The sequence below is a fragment of the Molothrus aeneus genome, chromosome 10, assembly GCF_037042795.1.
Source record: "Molothrus aeneus isolate 106 chromosome 10, BPBGC_Maene_1.0, whole genome shotgun sequence".
Taxonomy (NCBI): domain Eukaryota; kingdom Metazoa; phylum Chordata; class Aves; order Passeriformes; family Icteridae; genus Molothrus; species Molothrus aeneus.
In genome coordinates this window covers 17819175-17836698 of record NC_089655.1, presented here as the reverse complement: position 1 = coordinate 17836698, position 17524 = coordinate 17819175, and the positions used below count along the sequence as shown (strand labels likewise).

The 17524-nt window shown below is 37.3% G+C and overlaps 1 protein-coding gene across 14 annotated transcripts in view; it reads left to right on the top strand.

Moving 5' to 3' along the window:
* ATP11B (ATPase phospholipid transporting 11B (putative)) overlaps nucleotides 1–17524 on the top strand; it is a 65982-nt gene that overhangs the window by 13488 nt on the left and 34970 nt on the right. For all 14 annotated transcript variants that reach the window (XR_010784178.1, XR_010784177.1, XR_010784176.1 and 11 more), the window contains exons 2-11: nucleotides 1630–1746; nucleotides 2540–2629; nucleotides 5651–5731; nucleotides 9883–9990; nucleotides 10137–10265; nucleotides 10390–10493; nucleotides 11709–11756; nucleotides 14477–14541; nucleotides 15092–15173; nucleotides 16074–16224. Coding sequence is in view for 10 of the 14 variants with exons in the window: in XM_066556394.1 (XP_066412491.1) it covers nucleotides 1630–1746; nucleotides 2540–2629; nucleotides 5651–5731; nucleotides 9883–9990; nucleotides 10137–10265; nucleotides 10390–10493; nucleotides 11709–11756; nucleotides 14477–14541; nucleotides 15092–15173; nucleotides 16074–16224 (975 nt within the window). In the remaining 4 variants the exon portion in view is untranslated. The remainder of the gene's footprint in view (nucleotides 1–1629; nucleotides 1747–2539; nucleotides 2630–5650; nucleotides 5732–9882; nucleotides 9991–10136; nucleotides 10266–10389; nucleotides 10494–11708; nucleotides 11757–14476; nucleotides 14542–15091; nucleotides 15174–16073; nucleotides 16225–17524) is intronic.

Sequence of the window (17524 nt, the reverse complement as noted above, 5' to 3'; positions counted from 1 at the left end):
CAAACAACAGTTCCAAATTTAATTTCACTAGTTTATTTCATGCCTAAGAGCTTTCTGCCTTTTTTCTTTAGTAGTTTTCTTGGCCTGTAATCTGAATTATTACTGTTTGGTTGTCTTCTGCCATCACCTGCTTCTCCGGGTCAGAACATTATTGCTAGGAAGGGTTCTGGTGAGTCATGTAGCCCCAGGAAAGGCTCAATTAAACATAGACTTGAATGACCTAGATATTAGCTCTTGTGTTACAGACATTGCAACCTTTCCTCATGACTTGTTTTGGTATTTAATTATTCCTTTCCACAACAAAGGAATTTGTTTGCTTTCCAATACCCAGACTGAAGTTTTCTTACCTGCAACTTAAGCCTGTTTATTTCTGTTCCTCTTTGGCCTTCAAAGCCCCCATTTTCTCAATGGAACAGTCTTCTGTGTATCAGGAGATTTACTAGGATATCCCAAGTTTCCTCTCCTCCAGGCTAAATGACTCTAATTTGTTTGCTCTTTAGATTGTTCGGCCTTGCGTTATATGTCATGTTTTCAGGATCTCTTGGAGCTCATGTTGCACTCCTCTGGGTGCTGTCCAGTTGGTTCACAGTGCTTCAGCTGTGGCTCCCACTCCTCCTGCAGCCTCCTCTGCAGTGAGGGCCTTTTTCTCAGTGGGGTGATGTGGATGACTCATGTCTAGCCTGTGATCTATTATAGCCTTTGACATTTTTCATCAAAATTCTTTTACGGGCTTTTATTCTCTTTTTCTGGATGCAGTTTCTTTGTGCTGGATCTTTGTGTTCCGTGCATCTGGTTGGTCAAGAATTTTCTCTTGGTGTTCTTGCAGTCCCAGGGTGGTATCATCTGCAGGTTTAACACTTGTGTTCCACTTCTCTTGAAGAAGCAGTTGATGAAAACACTGACCATTAGACCTGCAACAGGGCTTTGATTCCCAGGGACCTCACTCAGATCATCTGTTCTGGCAGGAAATTATTGATAAGTATTGCTGAGTATGCTTTTTCTTTTTTTTTCCCCATGGGTTTGTTTTCACTGCTGCACCATTCAGGTATGAATTGGTGGTAATGGCAGGAAATGACATTTGAAATGAGACAAAATGTTAGTTCTTGGAGATAGAGCTTGTTTGGAAAAATACTGCTGTCTGGTCAGATGCATATGCTTTTGGCTTTTCTCTGGTGAGAATCTTTTCAAAATCCAGTTACCACAGCATAGTAGTATAGCTTGTATGTTTTGACCTTTTATTTTTCTCAATAAACTGTTTTATTAGGGTTATCATGAGCACAGCTGTGAAGTTTTGTAAATTATTTCTGTTTCTTCCTTTTTAAGTTTTGCAGGGTTTCAAGTTTGCATGGTAGCAAGTGTTCTCTAGCCTTGAAGACAGCGTTTTTTCCTTTCATTTTTTCAGAATGAGTACACAACCTCAAAAGTAAGATTTTGGGTTTTTTTCCCCACAGTTTTTGAAAATTGTCTGGACACAGCAGACTTCAATTTTATACAGTAATTTTCTTTACTCTTTGAAAACAGCTGCTTGCTATCTTTTCCACAGAATGTCCTTTTCTACAGAATTTTACAAAACAGCAGTTAATAAAATCAACTTTCTTGATTACCTCTTTTTTTTATTTTATGTTCTAGGGTTTTGACCCACCGCATCAAAGCGACACAAGAACTATTTATATAGCAAACCGTTTTCCCCAGCATGGCCATTATGTTCCTCAGAAGTTTGCAGACAACAGAATCATATCATCCAAGGTAAGGAATCAATTTGTCATGGCAAAACCACTTGATGTGTTGCTTAAGAAGTTGTGTGGCAGATGTGCATGCCTGTATTATTTCTAGTGATGCATATACAATATTCAAAGTGAAACAAACTCTGAGCTGTTTTCAGAGAAAAGCTGGGTTGCTTCTTGTGTAGTTTGTCTCATCCTCTCACCCTTCTTTGCTCAAAACTCAAGTACAGAGCAATTAAGCAAGTTGGTCAGGCTTTCTGAAGAAAAGTAGTTTTTCATCCAGTGTTACCAAAACTACTTAAAAGGCAGGATGAAGCTGGTTATGAGGATTTTTAAAATAGCCAAATTGAAATCCAGTACTCTGCATAAAATAAATCAGCAGTAGACTGCAGTTGCGGATTCCCTCCCGGTGTGTCCTTGGATTGAAATCAATAGAGCTGATGGTGGGGATGTGCCTCCTTGCTGTAGTGTTGGAGGCAATGTTACAGCTGCAGGAATTAATTTCTTTCCTCCTACCCAGAACACAAGCGGCCAAATGACTCCAGCTGCCCCTGTCCCAGTTGGAGGAAAACATTTTAAACTTGGCCTGTAGAGGAAATGCAGTTGCTACCACTGCTTCCCTGCTAACTGTACTTAAAACAGAAGGAATTAAAAAAAAAGAACAAAAATTGGATACAGCAGCAAGGTCTGGGGGAGGGGACCTGGGGAATGAGAACATTTAGGTTGGGAGAGTTCAATGGGAGCAGAACTGAATTGCACTGAAAAATTGTGCATTGTGTTGTAATTATTCATCTCTCTCGTTTTTTCCCCTTTAGTATACAGTATGGAATTTTGTTCCAAAAAACTTATTTGAGCAGTTCAGAAGAGTAGCCAACTTTTATTTTCTCATTATATTTTTGGTTCAGGTAAGTTGAATAATACTCAAGAAATTGCAATTTTTGTTGTAAGTTTTACCACTGATCTTTGTTTTATGAATTTAACTTCTCTACTTATATATTCTGTCTATAAAAAGAATACATTTCCAGTTTCTCCAGGAAAAGAACATGAATATAACTTTAAAAATAATTATGTCCAAATTTAAGTATTATCCTTAGGTTTTACCTTCATGAATACTAATGTGTTTAAGTGTGCAGCTTCAAAGTCTGTTGCTCAGTCAGCACAGGGTTTCAGTTGTCTGCCTCCAATACAACTTTAAAGCTCTTAAGGGAGTAATGAAATTCCAGATATGCTTCTTGTCTTTGTGGGCGTTGGTGGTGTTTGAATGTTTGTATATTTCCACTGTAGGTGGTTGTCATTAACAGACTATTGTGATATAGTTCTAAGATCCTCAAATTCAATTTGTTCAGGTAAAATGAACACGCAGTTATTACAGGTAAAATCAATAGTTTGCCAGTTTTGAAGACCTCAGTTAGTGCTGTTATTGTTGCAGTTTATGTCAGAAATATTGTTGTGGCTTTTGTAGCTGATTGTATTTCTTTTCATTAAGAACACCCACAAGTAGATTAGGACAATCTGTACATTTTCTATGACCATTGCCTCTCCAGCTCTCTAATGTACCTGAATTCTGTGGAGCTGTTGTAGGCTTAGTAGATGATGGATAAATGGGAGAAGGGTTCAGAGGAGAGATAGTAACTTTTGAAATACTAATATCTGAGGCAGAGACAAGATTTTGGGGTACACAAACTTCTCTTTCATTATAAAATAGAATTACTTGAACATGTACAGCCCTGTACAGTGATTAACCAACATTTAGAGTGTGCATATGAAAAAGATGGCACCTCGTTTGACAAAGAATGGGGATAGTGAAGAATTCAGAAAACTTGTCTGTGGTTGTGTAAGGTGTCAGTATCAGGACCAGGCCTGCAGCTTTTAATCCATTGCCTCCTGTGTCCCTTGATCTTGTTCTTTCACATTTAAAAAGAAGAACATTCCTAGGCTGAAAATTCCTATGCTGGACTAAAGTCATAGTTCTAACTTAGGCTGACAAAATGTGTTGTCTGTCACATCTTCCTTAAGATGTTAAGAATAATGACTGTATAATGTTAAGAATAATGACTGTATCATTCCTGTTGTAATGTTTCATGCTGTTTAACATACTGTAGCATGAGGGACATGGGAATGTGCTGAGGTTGGAACATAAGTGTTATTAAAGTAACCACAGATTTTTACACAGAAGTAAAAGCATGGCTTTTACTTCTTTTTAGTGCAGATTTATCTCTTCAGTTCAATGTTGAGTCATAGTTCTTTCAAACTATTGCCTTTCAGTAGTATCTAAATAAGGATCTAAGGCAGAAATTCTGTTCTGAGTGTAATCCTGTCCTCTCAGTTTGTATCAAGTGGATGCCCTCACGTGTATGGGAAATGTCTTCTTGTCTGTGTGTCTGCGTTCTTGGAAACAGAACAGCAGAAAAGTTGAAGTCATTTTTGTTCATTTATTAGAATGGAATTCTGTTTTTATTCAAATCCCTTTTGGTGGAAGTTCACTAATATCTAATATTTTTATTTTTATGAAGCTAAGCTGCCTTTTAAAGCTGACACCATGGAACCTTCCCTGTCCTGTGAATCTTGTGTGGCCAAGATGCAGTGTCTGTCATTACCACTTTTTCCACTGGGGATGGCAGAGCTGGGGCAGGGTCTCATTGTGTGATTTCAACTTGCAGCACAGTCCAGTCCACATTGTTCACCACACATGTGCATGCCCAAAACAAGGTGACAGACTGCATTTTGGTGACACGAGGTGTGTCATGGCTGTGTGTCCAGCTGTGTGGCAGGCAGAGGACCATGGTGTCCTAGTGAAACATGACAATTCCACCAGCACAAAACCTGTTTCATTTTCATATATGAGCTCTCTTGAGAAAGGATGAGAGAGTATAGACGGCAGAAATGCCATGATTAACGATATCCAGCCGAAAATCAGATGCTTTTGGTAGGGTTTTTCTTGGTCAGTATGCTGCCAAGCTGAAATTGTAGTGCTACCATTAAAGAACAGACAGTATTGCAGGCTAGGTCTCTTTTTTGTTGTGTTCTATAAATTGTCTGTTTCAGTGAAAAAAACGAACCAAAAACCTTATGTGTGCATTGTAAAGTGGCATGATATGTTTTTTTCTGTGAGGTCCTTCCCCAGTGATAGAGTAAACTTCATGTATGACTTTTTTTTCTTCTTTAATGATTCCCAAAGCAATGCCATAAGTCTCAGGTAAAGTGGATCAAATCAATGTCTGTGGTTTTGAGTAGTTCTTGTGTATATCTCCTTTACAGCACTTGACCATGTTGATTTTTTCCTGCAGCAGAAGAGAACCACTAACATCCCCCCACATACAGAACCTTAGTGTGTACACTGCACTTTTGGCATGCCAGCAATAATTGCACAAATTGTAAAAACCGCATGTTAACTTGGGGCAACCAGAAAGGTGCAGTCTTAAAAAAGTGTTCTCTAATATCTAAATCATTGAAAATTACTGATCTTAACTTTATTTTCACTTCTAAAGTGGATGATGTTATACTCTACATTGCTGGTAAGCAGTAGATCGTATAGTGTTGAAACAGCTTTATGAAGAGTAGTTTTCTTTCCTTTGTAATATTCTTTTGAATTCATTTTTCTAGGATGAAATTAATACCTTCTTTTTGGTAAGGACCTTTAAAATTGTCACATCCTATACTAAGGCTAAGAATGTGACTAAGGCTGCTCTGTGCCCTAAAACATTTGTTTTCATCATTACTGACATATTATTTAGTTGTCAGAAACTGAGTTTTGCTTGAGAAACTCTGCAGGACATGCAGTAAAAGTACTCACAGGTTATAATAAACAGTTTGGAAAATAGTCGTCTTGCTTCTTCTTTTTTTTTCTTTTTTTTTTTTTTTCTTTTTTGAAAGTACAAATGTAAAAATGACATTTGGACTAATTTTCATGTTTTCTTTTCTTTTAGCTCATGATAGATACCCCTACCAGTCCTATTACCAGTGGATTGCCATTATTCTTTGTCATAACTGTGACAGCCATAAAACAGGTAAAGGGAAAAAATCTGGCAGCATGAAGTCCTACTGAAGTAAAGTTACTTAACAGAGTCTCACCAGGATAGTGCTTAGATACTAAAAATACATTAAAATGGTGTAATTTTTAGAAACTATTTTGGGTTTAATGCTTCTAGTTAGATGCTTGAGCTTCAGCATTTGGTTGGTTGTCAAGCACTCAGTGACTCACTGCAGTACCCTAAAATGGACAGTGGATGACTGTCAGGCAGCATTTTTGTCTAAACATTACATGTCACTTGTTATCAGACCTTTTCTAAAAGCTCCTCACTTATTCCTTTGGCACACCTCACTGCCTGTTAGAACCAGTCCTCCCACATCACACCCTGAGAAAGGAGCTTGGGCAGATGAAACAGTGATGCAGGGTGTGTTTGTCAGTAGTTAAAAGGCAAAAGGGGTAAGTTTTGTCGTGTAAAATGTGTATTAACTGTGATTCTGTACCAGGTAAAAGCCCCTGGTCTTCTTCAGTTGCATAAAACATTTTGGAGTGTTTTATAGCACTTAAAATAAGAAAAATCATCTGACTTTAATAGAAATCTTGTTCCAGCACCATATTACGTCCTACTGAGACCTAGAGCATCTGGAATCAGAATGTAAAAATAAAAAAAAAGAAAAAGAAAGAAAAAAATGGTCTTCTGTTTTCTTTATGTCCTTAAAGCAAGAGGAGAAAGAAACAAGCTCATAAATAAAGAAGTGATGTGGATAAAAATTATAATCTCTTCTGCAGGGAGGTTATTTTCAGGAACTATCCTCTTCAAGGGATTTGACAGTGCTGTCGGGAATAGATGCAGCCTCGCTACTGAAAAATAAGCAGGAGACTGTTTTAGAGCTGTAACCAGAATTTCAATTTGCCTTCTGTGCCAGAAAGACCCAAAGCCACCCAGAAACAGGGCAAAAGTAAAAATAGTTCAAGCTTTCAAGCAGATAGAAAGGTGTTTGGGACAGAGTGGTTCTTAAAGCTGGAGTAGTATTTGGACTAATATTTCATCTTGTTGCTGTGCAATTTGTGTATGCAGAATGCCCTAATCCTATTCAATTGCAGTTGTTACCATCACCCCCAAAAAAATGACATGTTCAAAAGCTATTAATCATATGTAGGCAATGGATAATGAAACTGTGTGGACTAAAAGGGATTATGAAACAGAGTTATAAATATTAGATCATTTTTTCCAGAAAGAAGTTGGACTTGTGTAAGTCTAAAATAGTCCAAAATAATCTTAACACCACCTTGCTTCTAGATGTCCCATCTTGTATTGGGAAATTTAACTCCCTTATCATCAATTTTGAAGAACAGAGATTTTGTCATTCCTCCTGGAAGCTTCGAATGATTCATGACTTGCCAGGCATCAAGAGATTTTCTGGCTGTCTCAATATCTCTGCAAGGACTATTGGAACCACCTAAACTGCTCTAATGGACTCTCATGTTTCTCCTACCTGCAGCAAAGGACACAAGCAATATTCACAGGCTGTTATCTTCAAGGGACAATGAATTGTGCTATTTCCAACAGGCTGCTCTCAGACAAGAGAGAAGCATAAATCTGTTGGAGTGCAGAGGGGAAAATCCCCAGTATTGCCTCAAAATCAGTTCCCATTTTCTCTAAACCAGAAGTGTAATAGGAGCAGATCTTAAAGAAAGAACTCCTTTTTGAATGCTGTGGGGCTCTGGTTCTGTACAAAGTTACATCAGGATAAATGTTAAACTATAATTTTGTATTCTCTCAAAAGATGAAGGGGAAAAATAGAAGCATTAATCATATGAAGGTTTGAGAAGCTTAGCAGTGGATGGAAAAAGTCCCCTGCCTTCCAGAAGACTGGTGAATGTGGCACCTCTTGCAAACCTCAGAACTCAGCTTTGTTTTAATCTCAGCCAAGGAGACAGAACTTTTTCTACTTGGAAGTGTAATTGCACCTAGGTCAGAAGAAGGACATACAGGACTGCAAAGTGATGCAGCTCATGCTGTGTCATTTTGTCTGTCTTGTTAGCCAGAGCACTTTCCTCCTTATGCCTCTGAAGATCTTTATGCAGTCCTCCAGGGAGTTCAAAGTTAGCAAATAAATAAAAACAAAACAAAAAGTTAAAAAAACCCAAACAAAAATACAACAAAATAGAGGTATTTCCCAAGGAACTTTAGGAAACAGTGCATTTTAATAAGTTCATATGTATTTAGCTGAAGGAACACAGATGTTTACTTGACTACCAGGTAAATTATAAACAACTACTCTGCAGGTTTTGATTAACTATAGACCTAAACTGAAAATGAAAAACCTGGTGGTATAAAATGCAGATCTTTTCTCAATTACATTGATACAGTTATTTAAGCAGGACTTAAGACTGTAATTTAATTGAGGGATTTTGATCTTTATTTTCTGGCAAGTAGGCAACATTGCCTGTATTCCTCTTACATGTTTCTTTGTCACTGTATTTTTCCAATGTTTTCAAGTGAGGACAAGGACCTCTCAAAAATGCTGCAGTAGGTAAATCTGGGGGGAATTTGAACTGACCACACTAAGTTGGCTCTTGAAAATTCCCTGGTGTGAGGTGTCACCCTTGTGTTGGAGGCAGGAGGTGTCAGATGGAGAAAGCGCTGAAATCTGTACTTTCTAAAGAAGGTAAATTTCAGTTCTTTGCCAAATGCCCACATTGCTCAGCTGTTCAGGTCTGTGAGACAAATGCCCCAAGGTTACTGGATGTTAGTTAAATCCTTGTTTTCTTCTGTCAGTCACCTTTAACAAGGAGCTGTAGGTACTGACTTGTGCTGTTTCATACTGCTTAGAAAGAATTCAAGAGTCGTACTTAGGGACTTCAGGATTCTGATGTCCCAGTATCTCTCTGTATTTTGAACTATCTGGCATATAAAGCTCTTTTCTTTTCCCTATTCCCCCTCTCCTTCATCTTTCTTTTCGAACACAGGTAGTGCAGTTGTGCTGTCCTTACTCATTTGTGCAAGTAACAGTGGAGATGTGCAAAGGTAGAACTACAACACTATTTTTAACATGCAAATTTCATCATATAACTTTTCCTACGAACTCCAGAACTCTCCAAATTGCATCTGCATTAGTACTTCTTGTACGATGACATTCATATAATGTTTGTAGGATGAATTGGGATTATGCCTGCTGTTTCACACAGCTACCTTCTTCTGTCTGAAGACTTCCCAGGAAATGTTTTTAACTCTTTCACAGTTCTTATAACTACAGAAACACATTTTAGGAAGTCTCTATTATTGCAGATTAGTTGCAGGATTCTTGCCATGTTGCAAGAGACATTTGAACTTCCTACATGATTGATCCATTTCCTGTGCTTGCTAGTGAGACTTTCCAAACAGTACCTAGACTTGGGGATCAGAGATTAATATGCTATTATGATCTAATGCTGTTAGATTAAACAGGCGGTGGATTCATACTTTAGAAAAATAGGAGGCAAATAGTACACTTGGATTCACAGTCTTGAATGTTTGCATGTGTGTACATGGGATAAAGGGTGCCTAAACAGGTGTGAAGTATCAAGTAAAGAAAAGCTGTTTAGTTTATCAATTAAAAGCTCAGTTGCTGCAAACTGTTCCATTAGGACTCAAAAAGAAGGAAAATTTTCTCAGTCATCTTCTCTTGCTGGACAGAGCTGATGTGTCAACAGCATGTCACACAGAATTAAGTCTTGAGGTTTCATGCATGGGCTATGGCAGTAACTATAAGAAATGCTATATGGTATGACTTGAGAAAGTAATTTCAATCTGTTACTTCTAAAAAAAAAAAGGAACCCACAAAGGAGCCTGAGGACTGACTGTTCCCGATTTTGTGGTGTATTAATCTGTATAGATCAAAGATTTATTGAGTGCTTGGTCATCTGATCCGCAGAAAATGTCACTGCCTGTTTGGTTTAAGAGAACATGGGACTGTTAAGTGTCTTCACCACTTCTGCTACTTTATTTGCCTTTACATGTTTGTGTAAAGTGACAAAATTAAGAGGTTCACAGGTTCTTGAGTAACAGCTGGAGCAGAAACTCAAGAGACATTAATAACTATTCAGACAAAACAGGAAGTAGTTTGAACACATTTGCTTAGTAAATTAAATTTAGTCCATTTTTTAGTTTTCTTTCTTAAAAAGTAGTTTTTTATGTGTTTTCCACAGGGCTATGAGGACTGGCTGCGACATAAAGCAGACAATGAAGTCAACGGTGCTCCAGTTTATGTTGTTCGAAGTGGTGGCCTTGTGAAAACCAGATCTAAAAACATTCGGGTAAAGGACAAATTGAGCATTTTGTTTCTATTATACAGCTAAAACTCATGTTTTATTGCTAATCATTGTAGTTTGGTAACAATGCTGAAAGGAATTCTGCCCTTTAAACCTCTTTGTGTTTTTCTGATCTGTGTTCACTTTGTTAGGTGGGGGACATTGTCAGAGTAGCCAAAGATGAGACTTTCCCTGTTGATCTGGTGCTCTTGTCGTCTGACCGAGTGGATGGTTCATGCCACGTTACCACTGCAAGTTTGGATGGAGAGACCAATCTTAAGGTCTGGGTTATTCATGTGAAATAGAATGTAGTTAATTTGTGGTGCCATTTTTCCTTCAGCCTGTTGAAATAGCTGCCCTGCTGCCTGGTAGTCCTGTAGTAACCCAATGGTCACTGTTTTACAGACACATGTTGCAGTCCCAGAAACAGCAGTGCTGCAGTCTGTTGCCAACCTGGATAAACTGGTAGCTGTTATAGAATGTCAGCAGCCAGAAGCAGATCTATACAGGTATCACTTTATTATTAAATATTTTGAAATTAAATCAAAATGAGGTGTTCAATACTCAGAATGCTACATGTCTTGCTAGGGTTAAAATAGCTTCAGACATCTGCTTGAATTTCAGGTTTTAATAATCAGCTTGTTTTTATACAATGTACTTACTGAAAGTTGCAAGTGTGAAGTTAAACTTGAGTACTTGAGTAGTAAACCAGACATTATATTTTTCTTTTTTATTTTAATTATGTACATTTCAGTTCTAATCAGTAAACATCTTTCTAGATTTTAAAGAATTAAATGGCCTACAGTCTGATCAGGTTGAAGAAAATTCCATAAGGTTCTGCTGGAGATTTCAATATTATATAGGATATGTTAAAGTGGAATTGACTCAAGTCTAATTCTAAGGATATGTGTTGCTCATATTTATTTTGCATATGCTTCAGGGAAGATTTGAACTCCATTTTTCAGCAGGAAAACCTTACATTTAAAAAGGGATATTCGAGCATGCTTTAACATCAGCAAGCAAAGTCATAGACTCTGTAAAGCAGCATCATGGGTAGCAAAAGTTATGTTCCCATCCAAGTTTCTTCTGAATTGTATAATGGAAAATGGTAGCTATAAAGTAGTAGTTTTTAAAATCCAAGTATATTATCACAGCTGTTCTTAAGTAAGCTTGGAGATCTTTGAGAAATATTAGGTATTTTAAAACTAAGATACTCAGTTTGAACAGATGTTCAAATGTTTGATATTTAGCAAATTAAGGTACAATCACTATAGAAGTTTGTGTCCCTTTTTGTGGCTGGAGTCCTGCTAAATATATGCATGTCAGATTTTTAAATGTGTAATAGATTGGCGTTATTAAATGAAAAGTTTCTATTTTGATGGATAATGTGCAAACTTAGATTTGTTGAGGAATTATTTCTTACTGAATCATCAAGAAGTCACAATCTGTTTTAAATTAATAGAAATAGAATCTTTTGTGGCAATTAATCAGAGTTAATAAGCTTTCTCAAATGCCTGTTCCTATGAGGGATAAATGTTTCTGTTGCTAAATGTCTCTTGTAAAATTACTGCCAGTTTTGCCATATTGGTTTAGTTTGATTGTTAATAAAAGTTGATTTATTTTTTACTTGTGAACTATTAATGACTACTTTATAAATGTAGAAAAGGTTTTTACGTTTTTGAGTCTTTATGTAGATACTTCTAAGATATATCCATCTTCCATAGATTTGTTGGAAGAATAACTGTAAGTCAACAAGCTGAAGAAATAGTACGGTGAGTAAAATTGTATAAGATGATTATTTAAAACACATGGAGGTGGTTAAAATCTTGACCATCACAGGGGTTACTGTTGAATATATGAAAAGGGGAGGTACTTTTAATAAAAGTATCAATTGCAGCTACATACCTCAGATGGACATGAGAAAAGATGAGTGAAAAAAAGTTCATTACTACCCAGTTTTACAGATTTAATAAAACAGTTCTGGAAAGCTTGGCTGTTACGAGGCAGGTAATTTTTTGTCACTGGTAATCAGGTGGTAACTTTGCTGTTATTTGTTAATTAAAGCATTTATTGATCTGAAACTATTTCCACTGATGTAGTATCTATACTACAACGGATCCCCTGTCAGAGGCACCGAGAAGGAGTTTTTGCCGTTGAAATCCCTAGAAATTCCTGGTTTAACAAAGCCTCTGCTACGAATTTGTAATTTTTAGTATCTATTTCAAATTACAGCTGGACTGTGCAGATAAGTGCTTACATCTGCTACAGGCAACACAGCTGTGTCCACATAATCATGGGCCCACCACCTCTCCTTGTGCAGTCACAGCAAGTAACAAACATGCTTGCAATTACAAAAATAAAGATGTGAAGCCTTTTACAGACTTCCATCTCGACTTCCTGGAAAGATTTCTAATTGCCGTGGATTGGTCTCAGCTACCAGTGAGGCATCCAAACAGCTGCTCATTCAATTCCCTCCACCACAACGGGATAGAAGAGAAAACAGGAAGGACAGGAGTGAGAAGGATCATGGTTTGAAATAAAGACATAAAAATCACTCAGAAGAAATTGCCAAATTTTCAGAAATACTTAGCATTCAAGTTTAGTTATTTTATCTTGAGAGTTGTTGATTGTCCAACTTTCAAAAAAACTTCGTCACCTCTTCTGAAAAGGTGAAGTGCTGTGTGTAAATTTGTCACAGGAGCAGGTAAATCTGCTATGGTTCTTTCACTCCTCTAATGTCCAAAATGTTATCCTTTACACTTATTTTTTAGTGAAATTTCTACTTGAATCTTAAAGGACTACTGTTTTCCTTGTAATATCTGCCTTCAGTCTGAGCTGAATGTCTCTGAGTCTGAGACTGGCAAACATCTGTCAGCTTTGGATGGGAGTGACATGGAGTTCAGAGTGAATCGAGTTTTGCCAGAAATATGGAAGTGTAGCAGCCAGGTCACTTGGCCCCAAGTTCAGTGGCTTAGTTACCCTCACCAAAAAGCCTCACCCATGCCACCCCCCAAAACTCACTCAGCTGTTCTGTAAGGTCACTTTTGCTACTTCATTGAGAGCTTTTCAGAATTAATTCCTGCCAAGCTTGACATATGGGATAATTTATCAAAAGAATTCAGTCGACAATGTAAAACAGCTGGTTTAAAGGGAGGTGAAAAAAATAATTGCATGTTCTGACTATTAGTGGAGTTGTATCATCTGTCTAAGATAAACTTATCTAGTCTGTGTTGCACTGATTCAGGTTTAGTATTTTGGGTTTGTCAGGCTGGTTTTACAAAACTGAATCCAGAAATATAAATTACGTTTCTTATGTGAAAATTTTAAATGCTCAAGCATTTAGTTGCTTTTAGTTCAAATTTTGACTTAGTCTGAGTCTAGCCTAAAATATTAACAAATGTATGTTTCATTTAAAGAATCCATCATAATCTGTGTGTATAATTGGTACCCGTGGTATTTGTGATGGTAACTGTTACATTTGCAGTAACATTTAAATTAATTTTTTGACTGTGGGAGGTGGGTTGTGGATTTGACTTTGGCTCTTTTGAGTAACTTCAGATTATACTTTCAAAGGAACTTCAAGTTTAAGAGCTTTGTTTATCTAATAGTGATCGTGGCCTACATGTGGCACAGCTAAAGGAAAAATAGGGTAAACCCAAGGGCTTGCATGCCAAAGCACTTAGCATCTGAACTCTAATTCTTCTATTTCTACCTAATATGTCAGTCTGGCCACTGTAGTTGTTAAATTTCTGCTTTCATTTGATATAGTGGAAAAATACTTTTTTTTAAAATTTCAAACCCACCCTGCTGGCAGTTTCAAAAGATGATACAGCTGCTGCAGTAGAACATATGGTTCTAACCTTATAGTAACCTTGTTTCTAACTAGGCCCTTATTTTCACAGCACTGCTTGTGATGAACTTAGCCAAAGAAATTAATGTTATTGTAGTGTGATAGATGTGAGGAAGAAACATCTATTTTACCTCCTGAAATTGTATCTCTATGTTAGGAAAAAAAAATGGCACTGCTGCCATGGTACCCATCTAATTGTTTGTTTCTTTGGTATGAATATCTTTTGAATTTTCTAGATCATTTCAGTCTGACAGAGGGGTAGAGGATTGGTAAATTAGCCAAACCTGAACCAGCACTTTGGGTATACTGTGAGCTCCACTGGTTTCTTGTCTGCTTCCTTCCCAAGTACCTTGTGGGTCTCTCTGAAGCAGCCATTTGGAATATTCAGCTCAGTCAGTATTATGGGATATGGAACAGTGGTGGGGGAGAATGGCAGTGACCAAAGGAGACATGAAAGGAAACAGAGAGCTCTGTGGAGATGTGTGGGAGGTGTGGTGAAAGGGGTAAGATCACTGATTGAGTTGCTGCATTGGGAATTTGTAGGGGATATAGGACAGCTTTGCATAGGGAACTGGATTTCAGTACTTCTCCAGAATACAGAACAGCTTATGTTCACATGCTGATATGTCTATTTCTTTTTAGACCTCTGGGGCCTGAAAGTCTCTTACTTCGTGGAGCAAGATTAAAAAACACTAAAGAAATATTTGGTTTGTAGACATCTAAATATTTAAAGAGTATTCTCTTCTTAAAGCATGTTGATGAACTGTGTTTTAATTCTACTTGCACTGAAGAAATTGTAATAATCTTGCTGACTGTTACCTGAGGGGATATGATTATAGATGAAAGTAATGATATTATGCTGAAGAACCTCTAAGGATAAAGTTCCAGCTCTGCTCTGTGAAAATATTTGAAGTGGTTTGATAAAGGAATAACTTAACTTCAATGGATAAATGACTGTTCTTACTGTTACCTATTGTTGAAGGCTTTCTCCTGAGATTTACCATGCTGATTTCCATAAAATACATATTGAAGAGCAGTACAGTCATAATAATGAAGAGTGTTAAAGTAGGTGTTAAAATTCCTTCAGTAGTACTCTTACTACAGAAGAGTCTTGCAAATAGTACAAAATTCTGTCTCATAGTAAACACAGAAGTAGTACCACCTTTTGCTTTTATCCTATATCTCTAAAAATGAAAAATTCTGCAAACTGTATTTATGCAGAAAGTGAAGTCTGATTCTTCCCCCCTTCCTTCCCAGGTGTTGCTGTGTATACAGGTATGGAGACAAAGATGGCATTAAATTACAAGAGTAAATCTCAGAAACGGTCAGCAGTAGAAAAGTATGTTTATTTTCTAATATCTCTCTTATTTGTAGAGCTTTAACTTAGTTTTTCCTGTGTAGCCTTAAAACCCTGGTGGTCTCATCATTGAGTTATAGGCAAAGGGAAGAGATTATTAATTGCCTTGCCTTCAGTAGGAAGCTATAAAGATAAAATCTATTTTTTGATATTACATCCTTTAGTAGTGTACAAAGTGGAAATATCCAAGCTTGCTTCTGGTTGCAGGATAGGTGTTACTATGATAGATACTTACATTGAGTCTCATGATTTATTTTAAAAGGAAAAGGGGTTCTGATATGTTGCCTTTATTCCAGTTAGTAAAAATCTGAGAGAACCCCCTGGCATTCTTGTGCAAATATATAGCTACATACAAACAGCTGTATGTAGCACAAGAGAAGTTCCAGCATAAAAGTACAGGCAGGAAGGATGGTCTGGCTGGTTACAGAACAAGAAGCAGGTGTGACTATTCTGCTGTAGCCTGGCCTGGGTTAAATGCTCAGCTGCACATGGCAGTGCTCTTCTAACTGAGGAAAAAGTGCAGCCATGGATTTCTGCTGTGCTTGTTTGTAATGCCTGCACAGCCTTGGAAGCTCCTTGGGGAAAAAGAGGACCAGTGTGGGACTGTAGGTGTGACACAAGTCATCTGTTGGGGTGTTCCTGCACCTTAATCTAGGCTTCATATTGCTATGTTTAATTTAGTTTAATTTAGTCAGAGGTAGAATTTCTTTCCCATTCTGTTGCCTGCTTGTTGCATAATAACTTTATATCTGTATCAAGCACAGGCTACGCTTTCTAAAAAAGGTCCAGCAAGTTTTTGATCAATTCATGTAACCACACTGTGTCAACAGATGAAGTAAAATAAACTGAAATGTCTTGCTTTACTTTTTTGGCTCTTTATAGGTCCATGAATTCCTTTTTGATTATTTATCTAATAATCCTCCTCTTTGAAGCCATTCTGAGCACTATTTTAAAGTATGCATGGCAAGCTGAAGAGAAATGGGATGAGCCTTGGTATAATGAAAAAACAGAGCATGAAAGAAACAGCAGTAAGGTAAGTTCTGTCCAGTTGCATATCTGAGGAACACTCAACCAATATACACTCAGTGTCATATATATTATGTCTCTATGCCATGTGTAACCACCACATGATCCACTTGCAGGTCTCTGTGCTGTTGTCTCAGTGTTTTTTGAGTTAGTCCCATGTAGCCTCACAGTTGTGTAGAAATATTTCTACCTCTGTTACTGGTTGGACTTTTCCTTCCATTATGAAAAGATCAGACTTTTTGAAAACTTTTGAAAAGGCTTTGTTAGGACATATTTCTCATGGTCTATGTTGTAATTATTGTTCTTTAGAATGTCTTTTGTCATTCCATAAAGGAAAAGAGGACAAGGATGGCTGTCCTTGTATGTATGTTCTATTGCAGTGATTTCACAGTTCAGGCATTTTGTACATTCTGTGATGTTGAGATGGTTTGGGCAATTTTGTAAGGCTGCAATTTTGCTCAAGCTTCTGCTTGCCTGCTCAGTTCTCTTTAGAGATTGAAGAGATCCTTTAAAGTGTCCCTGAAATCTATGGCTCTGAAAAGTATCTCTTTTTCCAATTAGTCTGTATTTTTCTGTGTTCTCTTTAATTTTTGATTTCTATATGAGTCTGCCTTTGTCCAAAGCAGTTCAGGAGCTTAATCTGAAATAATTGCTATGCGAGTTAGTCTAGTCTGTGGAGCCTTTCAGTTCTGAAAAGAGCAGGGATAAGTATTTCCTCAATCTTTCCATTCCTTTGCCATCAGGAGTGTAGAGAGCCATGTGTGTTTCTGCAGTGTCATTCTCCTTCTGTCATGTCTTTGTTTTTCTGTCTCCCATGTTGACTTCTACAATCTGCTTTTCATTTCTCAGCATGCTGACATCCTTACTCAGAGTTCTTTCTCTGTCCATCTCCTCCTGTGTATGCAGATTGTTTTTTCATTGCCATTGCTTAAAGAAACTCTCCTAAGTAATTGTCACTACCTCCCTTAGATGAATTACTGCTCTCACTTTCTGTCTGTCTTTTCTGGTTTAGTTTGGAAGATCTCTTTAGGCACAGAACTTGCTGAGTTTTTGCCAGCTACTTTAATTATTTATTAAATACTTACAACAATGCTCCCTAAAGAGGAAGAATAGACATTATTTAGCTTTGCAAATTGTTGACTAGTTTTATGCTTCCTTTATTTAAAATGTTCTCCTGCACCAATATCTGCTGGAGTTAAAAGAGGTGGCCTGGTTTTTGTCATCTCTAGTCTCCCTTGCTCAATATTCAAGTGTTGGTAAGAGTCTTTCCAAAGTACAATTTAGATACTGAGTTTGTTGTGCAGATG